Source organism: Passer domesticus, chromosome 4 (assembly GCF_036417665.1).
Source record: "Passer domesticus isolate bPasDom1 chromosome 4, bPasDom1.hap1, whole genome shotgun sequence".
NCBI classification, from domain to species: Eukaryota; Metazoa; Chordata; class Aves; order Passeriformes; family Passeridae; genus Passer; species Passer domesticus.
The window spans coordinates 32,586,681-32,600,579 of NC_087477.1; the positions used below are offsets into that span (position 1 = coordinate 32,586,681).

Consider the following 13,899-nt stretch of genomic DNA (forward strand, 5'->3'; position numbering starts at 1 on the left):
GAGGAATTATATCACCATCGGGGAAAAAACCATGAATTTGGCATAATAACATCATAAAAGTCAATTAATATCATAAATTGAAAACAACTTTTCTCTGAGAGTTTTTATCAGTCAAGAAAAAAAGGAAACAGAGAGAAGGAAAGAGCTAAAATGTATTTATAGCAGTATTCCTAAATCTTAATTTATCAGCTTCACTTTCATAACTTATATTTTTCACAGCACCAGACCACTCATAAAATATTCCTCTTTCTATGCTGTAAACTTTTAATCAACTGGAAATGCTCTTTAGGAAGGGATTGATGCAGAGCCAGAGAACAGTTTGTCTTAAGGAAGTTTATACATGCAATCATGGAGTGGCTTGGGTTGAAAGGGGCCTTAAGAACCATTGAGTTCCAGTGCTCTGCCATGGGCAGGGACACCTCCAACCTTGAACACCTCTAGGGATGGGACATCCACAGCTGTGGGAACCTGTGGCAGTGCCTCACCACCTTCATAGTCAAGAATTTCTTCCCAGTATCTAATCCAAACCATCCCTCTTTCCTTTTGAACTCCTTACTCCTTCTCCTGTCACTATAGTTCCTGGGGCCCCTTCTGGCCCCCCTGTAGCCCCCCTTCAGGTTCTGGAAGGTTGTTATGAGATCTTCACACAAGCTTCTCTTCTGCAGGTTGAACCCCAGCTTTCTCAGCCTGTCAATTATTCACAAATTATTCACTGGACATTGTCTTTATTGTTCTTTACTCCACCTCCCTGGAAGGGGATGCACAGCTCCTCATGCTTATGAGAACCAACAGGGAGTAGCAGTGACAGGGAGAGCTGATGAATTGTACAGACAGACTTCTAAAAAAACACAAACAAAAAAAATAGTTGCTATTTAATAAAGACTTCTATCTACACAGAAATATAAAGTTCTGTCCCAGGATTTGCACATAATTTTGTAAGTTTGGCATGATTTGAAGGCACTAGCAGGGAAAATTCATTTCTTTGCAAGAGGTTATTTCACTCAAAGGCAACCCATAGAAGCCTTTTGGAAATCTCTAATGAAAACTGTAGTCACAAGAGAATTAAATGAAGGGATAGAAAGCAGGTTATACAATCAAAAGTACATGGATAGAATATATTGCCATGTCAGCCTTCATGAATGATCACAATCTGACTTCCTTTTTATTTTTAAGAAGTTACAGTAAGAGCAGATACTCTGAAGGATTAGTTCTAGCTACATTCTTATTTATTTTTTTATGTTTTGATTTTTCATCTTTCTTTCCAGTCCAAAAAAAAAAAAAAAAAAAAAAAAAAAAAAACCTCAAAGGAAGCAATTTGTGTCAACCCTCAGTAAGGTTCAAAACTGAAGTCATGTAGGATTTGAAAACTGAAAATGCTTCATATCTTTCCCCCAACATAGATTCAGCTGCTCAAGACTATCTGTATTGATTTTGCTTATTTAAAGGATAATTAATAATAACTCATAATGTAACACAAAAGTAACTAATGTAAATGACACTTGAACAAACCTTTAAAATGGGGGTTGTATAGACATTTCACTAGTGCTAATATAGTTCATATCAAACAACAAAAATTGAAATCACCTGCTTCTATTTTATTTTAAAATGGAAATATCATAAAAAAATAAAAAAGTATACAGGAGTATTTTTTTCATTTTTCTCAGTTCAGTGATACTAAAAAATCGGAGACAAGTTGTTGTCTTCTTTTTTATGTGTAAAGTTTCAGAAAATTGCAAATAAGGGGGGAAAATACCCCAGTCATTTGTGCTTTTTACAAATGTTCACTTTTCTCCCAAGATATATGTCCACTTCTTAAGTTGCAGAAATTCTGATAATATAAATGAGATTTTATATGTCATTAAGCATTTGGGCTTGAATTTACTTCTCATGAGTTTGAACTACTGCTGTAGTCTCTGAAGTTAGATCATCCAGCTGAAGTTTCTCAGGTAAGTGGTCCTTCTTAGTTCCAAAATGATAATATGAAAGAGCTGGGATGATTTTTAAAATAATTAATTTTAATTTGGAGGTACAACAAATTACATAGCCTACTGCTGTGAAAGTAAAATGAAGGACTGTTACTCAATCATCCTGCTAAATTGTTGTTTTCCTGTGTCTGGATGATCTTAACCATGTTAATAGAGATCAGCATGTGCACAGGAATGCAAACACTTTGTTCAAGTTTTTGCACTGAGTAGGGGCACCATCAGAGTCCAGCTGAAGCTGCACTCCTCCCTAGTGTACAGTGCATTACCACAGTTAATAGTTGCTGTCATGTTAGCCAGTGTTGTGGAAGAAGGAATCACTGTGGTAGACTTGTAAAGCTATTCTTGATAAGAATTTGAACAGTGTTATTTGTTATACAATGGCTTTTCTCATCATCTGTGCAAATAAAGTGGTCTTTTGTGCAAATCAGCCAGTGAATATTTATAACAGGCACATTCACCTTTACCACCACAGCTGAATCAGTTGGTATTTATCAGCCAGATACTCTGAGGAGCATGTTCTCACATCTGAAATGCCATCGGAGGGAGGATGAGCTAATGACTGTAAGTCAGACTTGAGATAACCGAAGTGCACAGTGAGTGCCTTGTGATTTAGATGGAACACAATGATACAGGTGGATGGATTAATTTATTACCATTAGTGAATACTGCCATCTTTCTCATCTCCTGATAATAGTGTGAACTGAAAAAAATTTATGAGCTTTGCATCTACTTGTAGATGTTTCTTTTTAGTAAGGGTGTAAGAGGTACTTAGCTCATGAGTTATTTAATATTTGCCATTCATTTTATTCAAGTTATAAAATCTTCACTGCATATGCATCCTGGTATTCCTGTATGAGATGCCTGAAAACCAGCATATTTTGTTCTAGGATGCCCTGATTATTAGGCTTTCTCCAAAATGGATTAGGGGACTTACTCTCTCTGTATAGAACAGAGATGGCAAAGGAAAGTTATGGGAGGCCAAAGAGAACAAAAGAGTGAGATGAGATCTGGTCCCATTATTAAACAAAACATTGTGCAAGAATCATAGAATGTTCTGAGTTAGAGGGGACCCACAGGCTCATTAAAATCCCACTCCTGGCCCCGCTCTAAACAGCCCCACAAGTCACACCATGTCCCTGACCCTTTCTAGTAAATGGTTCTTATGGTTTGTGTTAGGTGAGGTCTGAGTGTTCCTGCCAGGCTGCTCATTCAAGAAAATTTAGACCTGTAGCCTGTGAAGGGCACTTTTCCTGAACATGCTCTGTATTTAAGATACTCACATGTTTCTTGTGCTTTCTTCAGTGTCAAAAAGATTGTTCAGTGAGAAGAAGGTGTGTGAGTTCATGCTTCATTTCCTAAATTCTTTCTTAGGTCAGAATACATGGTAGCTGACACAATAATGGCAAGTTTGGTGAAGCTGTCGCCCGAATTCAGATCTCAGCTGGAGCAGTGTTATGCTGAGTACCTGCAATTGAATCTATCAGCCAGGTCTGCAGAGCTTCAGAGGCCTTCAGCTCTCCTCTGCAGGACGCTCTGCATGTGCACCTCAGCTGTGACCACAGCCAGGCTGCTGTGCCCAGTGCCAGACCAGCTGCACACCACCAGTGCAGGCCACGAGACCTGCCTACAGACCTCTGCCTTGTGGCATGGTTATGTATGCCCAGGAAGGACATGTCCAGCAGAGACCTTGATAAATTCTGCTTGCTTTGTTTACTAGCATTTCCAAGCCAACTTCACAGCCTCTTAAACTGAGAACAGTTTTGGTTATAAGGAGAATGTTTGGAAATGCTTCTTTCAGATTACCAGCCTGGTTTAACCTTATGGGAGATGGTGACTACAGAGGGGTACTCTGTTCTTGTGCACACGTGTTTAGTCTGGAAGTGATGGCTCTCCAGTAAAAATCAGGAAAAGCAGTGCTAAATAATAGTGGCATTGAGCTGGAAGAGGAGATAGCAGCTTTGGCTTTAGCATTAATCTGTCTCTACATGCTAACTTTGGTTTTGATTGCTAAGGAGGATAATTAATACTGGTGATAATGGGGAAACTCTTCTGAATTTCTGGCAATGACTGTGACTTATCTGATTTAAATAGAAAGTAGAAATGTGACTTCTGGCTGGGCAACAGGTTGGTTGGCTAGCAAATTCAGGGCAAGAAACACCTGTGTTCCAGACATGAACAGTCTTGTGTCTCCACAGTAAAGCCATCTGTGCCACAGGTTGCTTGCCAGGTTTTTCTGCAGAAGGAGTTTATCTATTAGAAAGATGATTCCACAGTTCGGTGTGGATATGTGCCACTTGCAGACAATCCACGCAGGAAAGATAATGCTGCCCATTCAGTGGCAGCATCTGTTCTTTGGCATATGCTTTGAATATGATCACTGCTAGTGACTCACTGCTGAAATATTGGAAGTACCATCGTGATTTAAATAGCATTTAAATTGCAGGGTGTTTTTATGTGCTTTCTGCTGTTTCACAGCAGCAGGTGAGCACCACCAGTATCTCCATTCTGCTAAGGGTAAGCTGAGGTATAACCAGAGTCTGTATTTATTTCCTGCCCATGTCTCTGTGTTGTACCAATGCCAAAGACAGATGTAATAAAGAAGAAGTAGGAATCCTGGTTTGGTACATTTTCCATTAAATGGTGTTTTCCTAATAGCATATCACACAGATGCAATACGGTTGGCGCAGTCACCTAATAAATGTAGGGAACAATACTGGATCTCTTTTCTCCCATCATTTAGTGAAGAATCAATATAATTGTTTCACTGTTATTATGCAGATCTTCATGGCAAAGAAAACCATTTGATCCTATAATCTGACTTCTGGGTCAACACAGATTATGCAGAATATCAGTCAATACCTCCAGTGTGTTTATAAACTGAAATGAAATTATGTTCTTTTTTTGAAAAAGAGCCAATGAAACTTTGTTTGGAGGCTCCTGCTCACCTGTTTTGGTGTCAGAAAATATATGGATTTATGAGACAGAATTTAAGCCTTTACAAAGGCATTTATAGCCTAAGTAAATTTTCTTCCTGGTATTTTGACAGCATATTTAGGTTCTGTCTACATGTGCTCCTTGTGCTTCAGTGATTTTGACTTCAACTGATCAGTTTTACCTGTTATATGATTTAATTAGTCTGGATCCAGAGTAATACTCAGAGTGTATGAGCCTCAAGAACTTTAGAATGAAGGGGTTAAAGTAGAAAGTTATTTGATAATTTGCATAAAAGTAGACATATTTGTAGCACTTCAAATAATCTTGTTGGTATTTAAAGTGCCAAAAATTTCTAACATCTCTGATTAGATTGAATCTAATTTTCCTGATTTAGATATTAAATAGAAGCTGTAATTAGTATCTGATTCTCTTATGGAATTTTATTTTTAGGGCATGCATGCATTTTATTCACAGTTAAACTATCCTACAAGTGTTTAGTAATACTGATACTTTGGCAGTGTCTGGAGAGTGAGGTTTTGGTGATGAATGTCTGAAATAGCCTAAATGCCTAAAATACCATTTATTTCCAGTTCATGGTATTCTGGAGCTCTAGACAGAAGACCCAGCTTGGGGACTGTGACGGACTTCCAGGACTAACCCTGTTGAATTACTCTTGTGTACTGTTTGATGATAAGCTGTTACATGGCTATTTCTTCATCATTTGAAGCATCTCAGTAAACTGGTGCTGGAGGAGGACAGCTGTTCAGTAATATTCCCTAGTTAGTTGATCTCTGCTGGTGATGCAGGCAGGGCATTTTTTCTTCTGTGCAGACTGAACTTTGTTTTCCTAATACTGCCTTTCGTGGCACCCCCCATAAGAAGAGCAGGGAGCAGGGGAAGTTGGTAGGTCAGGACAAAAGATCTGAGTAGCCAAGCTGTTGTGAAAGTCTAATTGGGAAGCTTTCTCAACTATAAATTGTCTCATGCTGACACATAAGAAGCCTGTAGCTTCAGGTCTGACTATTCCCCTGGAAAATGAGTGATTGAGACAAGCAAATTCTGAGGAATTCCCTCAGAGTCTAGATCTAAGACTATGCATCTAGGAGTGACCAGATTGAGTATTCTAATGGGAGAAATATTTTCTGGTGGATTTTGACCATAAATGCCCTCCTAAACCTGAGGAACCTTAATTTTTGAAGAAATGTTTCTTCAGACATTTCTTTTTGTGTGGGGTTGCTGATTTCCTTTCTTTTCTATTTTCCCTTTCCCATAGTGTGTGTTTCAGCTAGAGTCTGTCGTGTTGACTGCAGGGCTATTTCTTTCTCCCCTAACTGAGAGCAGTTGGATGTGTGGGAGGCTTGCATGCCAGTAGGGGAAGAAGGATGTCCTGATGAGTGTCCTCTGTGACACCAGGTCAGAGTGACTGCTGGAGGGAAGAGTCACCTCAGGCAGCTGTTGGCTTAGCTCCTGAAAACAGATTGAGAATCTGCAGTGGTGTCTAGGGGTCAGATAATGAGGACTCGGTGAGGATGAAGGGATTTTCTTAAGGTCCAGAAGGCCCTGATCTGACTTGTGAAGTCCTTGAATGATTTTAATTTTTAAGCATAATCTTTGGAGTTTTAGTTAAAGCCATTCAAAAGAGCAAAGGGAAAGAAAAAGTCAAGCATTCTTGTGGAATTCAGTGCTGGAAAAAGCCTTTCCAAAGGCTTGGGCCAGCTAGAGGCAGCATAACAATGTGAAGAGTACCCAGACATTTCAGTTTGGTAGACTATAAATATATCACAAGCCAGGTGAAAAAACTCAGTCATCGTTTTGCTGATCAAGTCTTCCTTTCTAAGTTATTCTTAAAGAAGGGTTTACCTAGAGTATGCCAGAAAGCTCTACAGGTGCAGTTTGCTGGGGAAAATTTACTAAACTCAGCCAGTTGTATCAGATGAGACCAGGCAGTATCATTGCAACAACTGTACATGTGGCTTTTGTTTTGTTTTTGAAGAAAATAAGTAGTTGTGAAGTTTAGAACAACATTAAGACTTTTTTCTGAAGGAACTGCCCAAGCTTCACTTAGATACATCAAGCTGCAAAGCATGGATAACATAGTTTTGAGTTTGACAAAAGAAAACAATCTCCTTCCTGCCTTTCTCATCCTCAGCTGTCCTCCAACAACCTTTGCCTGAAGGAAGACTTCTGTGTGATGGTCACCATTGCTCTATATGATCTAAATTCCCTTAAGAAAGATTAGGACCATGTGTGATGGTTGACTGGCCAAATTAGGAAAATTCCTGACTGTTTGTAGATTTGCTTTCTGATGGCTGTTTTGGACAGTAGCTGTTGCGTGGCCATTCTTTCTCCTGCCTTAGTACTTTAAGAAAAAAAAAATTAGCATTGCTTAGGAAGAGGTTTAATGAATATTAAGGGAAAGCCTGTAGGGACCTATTGGGGATCTGCCTGACATAAAATTTCTGTGAGATAAATGGAACAGTTGCTTGTGTCTTTTTTTCCACTTACTAATTAACATCTTACCTTCTGCTTTTTTTAGATATCCGTGGAATACAAGAGTTTTTAGACAAAGTATCTCAACAGGGAATGGATGTAGCATTACAGAAAGTAGAAAACAACATCAATAAAATGATCACAGGGCTCTTTGCCACTATGAGAATAGAAGAACTGAACCGCTACCGGGATACCCTGAGACGGGCCATTCTCATAATGAACCCTTCCACAGCCAAATCATTCCTGACAGAGGTATGTGTTTTAATGACAGGTTATATTCTTGTTTTGCTGACCAAGAGCACAGTGGTCTGTCAAAAAAATTAGTTTATTTGACTTCATAATAGTAATAAAAAGAAACCCCAGGTAACCCCCCCCCAAGTAAAAGTTTAATTATTCTCTATTCAAAGATCAGCATGCAAGGGTGTTTATTCATGTTCCTAAATGTGCATGTACATTTAAAGAGACAACAAGTAAAACCATGGCCTCCATGAGGAAAAGCACTTAGGAAATATGGAGAAGAATTACCCCTTGCGTTTGAAGCTCAAAGGTACTGTATTGCCATTGTGACCCCCACTACTGAAATATTTACAGCTGAAACTTTTATTATTTAGAGAAATAATATGTATTTGTGGATAAAATGTGTTTATCTAATCTAAATTCTATTATTTTACGTGAAATGATGTTGATAATGTTCTCTTTTGTGCCACTGAGTAGTAGTAAGAAGTAGTGGAATATGTGGAAGATTTGATTTGCATTAAGAATTTCAGATGATAGTCTAAAGTAATTGTTTCAGGTAATATGGAGCAGATTTTCAAAAGGTTCTTAGGGGTTTAGAGACAGAAGACCTGCATATTGCATTTGACTATAAGTTGTACAGTCTTTTTTCCTGAGTGGCCTACTTGTTTTTACATGGCACTGTGCTGTTTCAAATGTGGTTTTTCATGCATATATTTCATCAACCAAAAGTTTAAAATCTCTGTTTTGTTCCATAGAAACACATAGAAATACACTTTCTCACTTCAGTAATTTCTCTTTGGATCTGTTTCTAACTTGCATTACTTTTCTTCTATACTTTGCTATTACCTCGGTCTTGAGAAATTCAATCTTAAAACCTACTTCTGCATAAAAAGTACTGCGCATCCAGTCTCAAGTGAATGCCTTTTAGGAACATTAGCTAGAAATTGGCTTTCTTGGTTTCTTTTTCAAAATTTTGTTTGCCCTTGTTTTTTTTTTTGGCTGGGTGTTTCACTGTCCTTGTTACATACTTGAAGCTTGCTAATTCTGAGTAATGAGGATCTGCTGCTCTATCTAAATGTGTGTAGTGCTTCATAAGATTTAAAAAAATTGTGAGCATATTTAGATTGTTCTGCGGTGTTTTCATCACCCATATCACAAGTGTTTTATTTTTTGGTAAGAGGCATTATTAGGTATTTCACATTGGAATTTGAAAGAAGCATGGTTGGAGGCTCGAAATACTGTAACTCAGCAAACAAAACTCCTGCATTGCTCTTACAGAGAAACACTCTTAAAAAAAAAAAAGAAAAAGATATGTGTTATCTTTTTTTTTTTTTTAGACACTTGGGCACAGTAACAAAGTCATTGTCATCTTTTGAAGGTGTTGCCAAGAAAGTAAACCATGTACTTTAGAGTTCTTACTTTGGCACTGGCCAAGTAAGGCTCCAAAAATCAAAAGACCAGTAAAAAAAAAACAACTAAACCAAATCCTCAATCCTCCTCCCTCCAAAACAACTCCTATACTAAACACCAAAAAAATCCTAAAGAACAAGAGACTCATAATGTTCCTCCTTTTCTGGAATCTGTAAGTCTAACAGGGAAAGTCACTATCTTTTTCTGCAACTGTGGTTCAAAAAGAGACTCTCACATCAGCTCCATATTGCAGGTTTTTTCCAGGATAGCAGCATTTATTTGGAATATAATATGTGACTGGTAAACTTACAGCAGGAGCCTCTTAATAAGAAGAGTTACTCAGATAGAAGTGTGGTTATTGCCATAGCTTTTTTGTGTTAGTGACAGGAAATGAACTAAAAAAGTGAGCGCCAGCACAAAGTCTTTGCACAAGAAGTTTGCAGGGATTGCTTTTCCAATGGATATCAAAAACTGTTATTTTGAGTCAAACCATCATCTGTACTATAGGGGCAAAGAAATTATAAAGCTCTCTGGACTGCTAATGGGCAAAGATATTCCTAAACAATTTAATGATCTTGATGATTCCAAAACCTGTGCCTTGTTCATGATCAGTTTAGCTGGGAAATTCAGCATAACCTAGTGGATTTAGCATGTAAACCTTAAAATTATAATAAGAGAAAAAACTGTGTATGCAGAAAAGCCCTTTGGCTTTATCTGCCCAGTAGAATCTTTTGGCTGCCTCACTGGATTCAGCTGTCTGCTTCTCTCTCCAGACCTCACATAATCTCTGCTGCTTGGTCCCTTCTTAGATGACTGCTCTGGCTGAACCCTGTCATTGTTTAGCTGAGAAGAGGGTTCATTCACTCTGCAACAGCTGTAGTAAGCGTGGTCTTGATTACTATGCAAGTAACAGCTATTGCAGAGTAAATAGTCAGACACTGGCCTGTGTAAATAAGCAGTCTGTAAACTGGAGTTTGCTTGTGTAGAATTTATCTTTGTTCAGCCTCTGAAATTCTGTGTTTGAAATCTTTTTCTTATTTTATTTATTTTTTTAAAGTAGTATTGCTTTTTATGTTAGGCGCTTCTTTCTCTCCACATCTTCTATCTCTAGAGCTTGCAGAGAAGAGATCTGTACTTATATTCTGAATAAAATGGAGATTAAGAAGTAAATACACTTCTTTGGCTGTGGCAATAAAAGCCTACCTTCTCTTTAAACACTTGGTATTAATTTGCCCTCCTTACAGCATGGAAAGCCAGGAAACACTGGGAGCAAGTATCACAGCATTTCTCCTTTCTGGCTAAAGGATTAATGTGAAGTGGGAGGGAGGGGCAAGCCAGACTCTCAAATGTTCTTCCTTGCTTTGAGCTGAAGATGGAGGAGCAGAAGGAAAAAAATTCTTCCGATAGAGTGAAATTCACTGGGGCTAAGGAGTGCAGAGGTATGGAGCTAGCAGAGACTGGCACCTCTCCACAGATGAGTTTGGCAGCATCTGGAAAAATACTTTGCCAGGGGTATACTGGTGACTTGTTCCGATTTCTTTTTTTTTTTTGGGTGCAATTCTTCTCTACTCTCAAATAGCTGCCCAGGTCCCACAGGTGAAGCAAAATTTTCCCACTGAAACTTTTGTGATTACTAAATATCCTACTGTCTTGCACAACATTTGTTATGCTATCTGATCTGGTGATGGATGTGAACTGTGTGTCACTTTTTTGCTTTGTATTTTGTGGTGGGGATTTTTTTTTTTTGCCCATGTTCTTCTGATTTGGGATGAATATGATGGATAGGAAAAGCCATATAAGGGAAAAATAAGATGTCCTTAGATGTCTTGACCAGCTCAGTATGACAACAAAAATCAAGGGCTTCAAAAGTCAAGTGTGAGGAGTCTGGGTAGGAGCAGGATCAGGCCAGGAAAGTCAGGTGGCAACAGAGGTTCTGGGGATAACAAAGCAAGTTTAGGAAACAATACTTTAGGACACAAGCCAGATGTCCTCCACTGGGCCAAAATGCTGTCAGTACATCTCTGCTTTCAGGTTTTTTTCTCTTGAGCTAAGGAAGCTACCTTATCACTTGAGTGCAGAAATGTGAATGTGTTCTTCCATGCAGTGACTCTAGGAGCTAATAACAGGACTACAAAGAAGGGAGAATGCAGTTAATTCATTCATTTACTTATAGAGAAAAACTTCACACTTTGAAAATCCAGTAAGCCATGTGTGAAAGAGCCCTAGCATCAGCCAGGGATTTTGATGGAGTTTTGACAGGCAGGTTCTGGAAGGCCTTGGTGTAGGTGCTAAGAAACTGCTGCCTCCAGCCTCGCCTCAAAGGAGGGATTACCAGCCTAGCAACCTCACTCAGTGTGACTGCATATCTTCCTGCCCCTTGCAAGGTCCCTTCTTGTGCTTCTGTTTCAGGGCTTAGTGGCCTCTTACACAGAGAGGTGAGAACATTTTTTTTTGCTGCGCCAGCAAGATTCAGCAGTTTATCTAGCTAAATTTTCAGAGCATTGGCAATGTATATAAGCCAACAAAGCTCTTGGAGACTTGACAAGCTCAAGCCATCAATGCAGTGAGCATTGGCAGGTTGGAGAGTACTACTCCTCAATTCACTCTACACTGCATGGTTTGTGTAAATGAAAATATTGGCTATTTATTATTGCAAAGGTTCCACTCTGCAGCACACTTGAAGTCCCTGAACCCCATCATATCCAGATTTCAAGCATTCTGGAGATACTAGAAATTTTTACTGTTAAATATCTATTAAAAATTAAACTCTTCTGCATGACAGAACTGGGTTATAATTGTTGAAAAGGTGTATTCAACAAAAATAGCTGCTGCCAAATCTTTGAGTTGCAGCAAATAAGTCCTGTATGTTGGCCTGTGTGTATGTATTAAGTTTATTGCACTGACTTCTATAGATACTGTTTCATTTGTTTATTTTCACAGAAAATTACAATAACGTAGCTTTCGCCATTAGTACAATCTACTACTCATGATTTTGAAAATAAATTTCCTTTTTTCTATCCCAGGCTAATGTGGGACAGTATTAAAATAAGATTACCTTGGATGAAAAGAAGCTACACTGCTACTTTCATGAATAAAAGAACTCTATAAATGAAATGGTAAAATATACATGGAAAATAGAATTAAGCCTATAAATTAAGTACTGAGGAGTTCTTTCCACTTGCTCATGTTGTGGGCAAGTGGAAAAAAAAGGAAAGAGTGTTTAAGGAGCAAATGTAATTTAAATTGCCTCATGTAATTGAACTTTTGACATGCTTTTACTCATCGTTACTGTGAATAGAATGAGAAGTAACATTTATTCTGTGAAATGAGATTATTGTTGATTGCAAAAGCACTGTTTTTTATTATATTTGATTGTTGTCTCTCTGTTAAAAAGTTAATTTTAAATGTAATTATTTGAAAAAATACAGTTTTTTTAAATATAGTGACCTAATTGTTGTTTTACCAGATATTAGATCTGATCATGAAGCAAATTGTGAATCTTTGGGATCTAAAGACAGGGATTTGTTTTTAGTGGTACATAGTGCTCTAATCAGGCTTACTTCTTTAATCACCTTATTTACTAAAAATTAGAAAAATTTATTGAACTTTTCAAAAAGGTTGATTCAGTCCTTGTGTGTCCAAAGTTCGTGGCAACTTAGCCTTTTCTTTTTTTTCCCTTTTTAAAAAAAAGTCTTATTTTGTGATAGTTTTCTCTTTTTATTTTACATGTATCCTAATGAAGACTAGGACAAAAAATAGCCGTTTGTTTTTCTGTTCCTTTTTTTATTAATAAGGAAAGTGATTCTGTATTTAGTCAGAAGCATGATATACAGCTATGAGGTGAAGTGAATGAAGCTGAAAATAGGAGTTAAGAATCTGATGCACTCATGTGACACTTCCACTGAAATCTGCAGTAAAAATTTAGATGTTTCCAGTGGGAGCAGATGGCAATGGTTTTTGTTCAGGTGTGGACAGAAAAGATATGTAGCAGGGAGAGATAGAAGACTCCAGACACGTATCAAATCCACATAATTCACATCATCTGCTGAATTTGAAGAGACCCACAGGGATCATCAAATTCAACTTCTGGTCCTGCATGGGACACACCACGTCAGACCACATGCCCGAACATGTTGTCCAAATGCTTCTTCATCTCTGTTGGGCTGGTGCTGTGACCACTTCCCTGGGGATCCTGTTTCCGTGTCCAAACACCTTCTGGATGAAGAACCTTTTCCTGATGTCTAACGTAAACCTCCCCTGACACAACTTCAGGCCATTCCTTTGGGTTCTGTCACTGATGACCACAGATCAGTGCCTGCCCCTCCTCTTCCGCTCAGGAGAAAGCTGTAACTGCAATGAGATCTCTCCTCAGTCTCTTCCAGACTGAACAGACCAAGTCACCTCAGTCTCTCCCTGTACAGCTTCTCCTCAAGGCCCTTTATGATCTTCATAATCCTCCTTTGGATGCTCTCTAATAGCTTAACATGTTCTTCTATTTCTCCCTTGTCTGGCTGCCAATGCTGTACCTGATGTCCCCCAGGACACAGGCGGCCCTCCTGGCTACCAGGGCACTGCTGATCCATGTTCAGCTTGCCATCAACCAGGACTACACGGTCCCTTTCCATGGCACTGCCTTCCAACTTCTCATTCTCCAGTCTGTCCATACATCCAGGGTTGCCCCATCCCAGGTGCAGAATCCGGCACTTGGCCTTACTGAGGTTCACATGGTTGGTCATTGCCCAGTACGCTGATTCATCAAGGTCTCTCTGCAGGGCCTCCCTGCCTTTGAGGGAGCCAACAGCTCCTGCCATGTTTGCACTGCCTGTGAACTTACCTAGCATCC

The 13,899-nt window shown here is 38.8% G+C and overlaps 1 protein-coding gene across 12 annotated transcripts in view; it reads left to right on the top strand.

Annotated features, from left to right (window-relative positions):
• The window catches only part of GRID2 (glutamate ionotropic receptor delta type subunit 2), an 809,145-nt gene that overhangs the window by 533,598 nt on the left and 261,648 nt on the right, over positions 1 to 13,899 (top strand). For all 12 annotated transcript variants that reach the window (XM_064416952.1, XM_064416954.1, XM_064416953.1 and 9 more), the window contains one exon: positions 7,456 to 7,661. In XM_064416952.1, the coding sequence (XP_064273022.1) occupies positions 7,456 to 7,661 (206 nt within the window). The remainder of the gene's footprint in view (positions 1 to 7,455; positions 7,662 to 13,899) is intronic.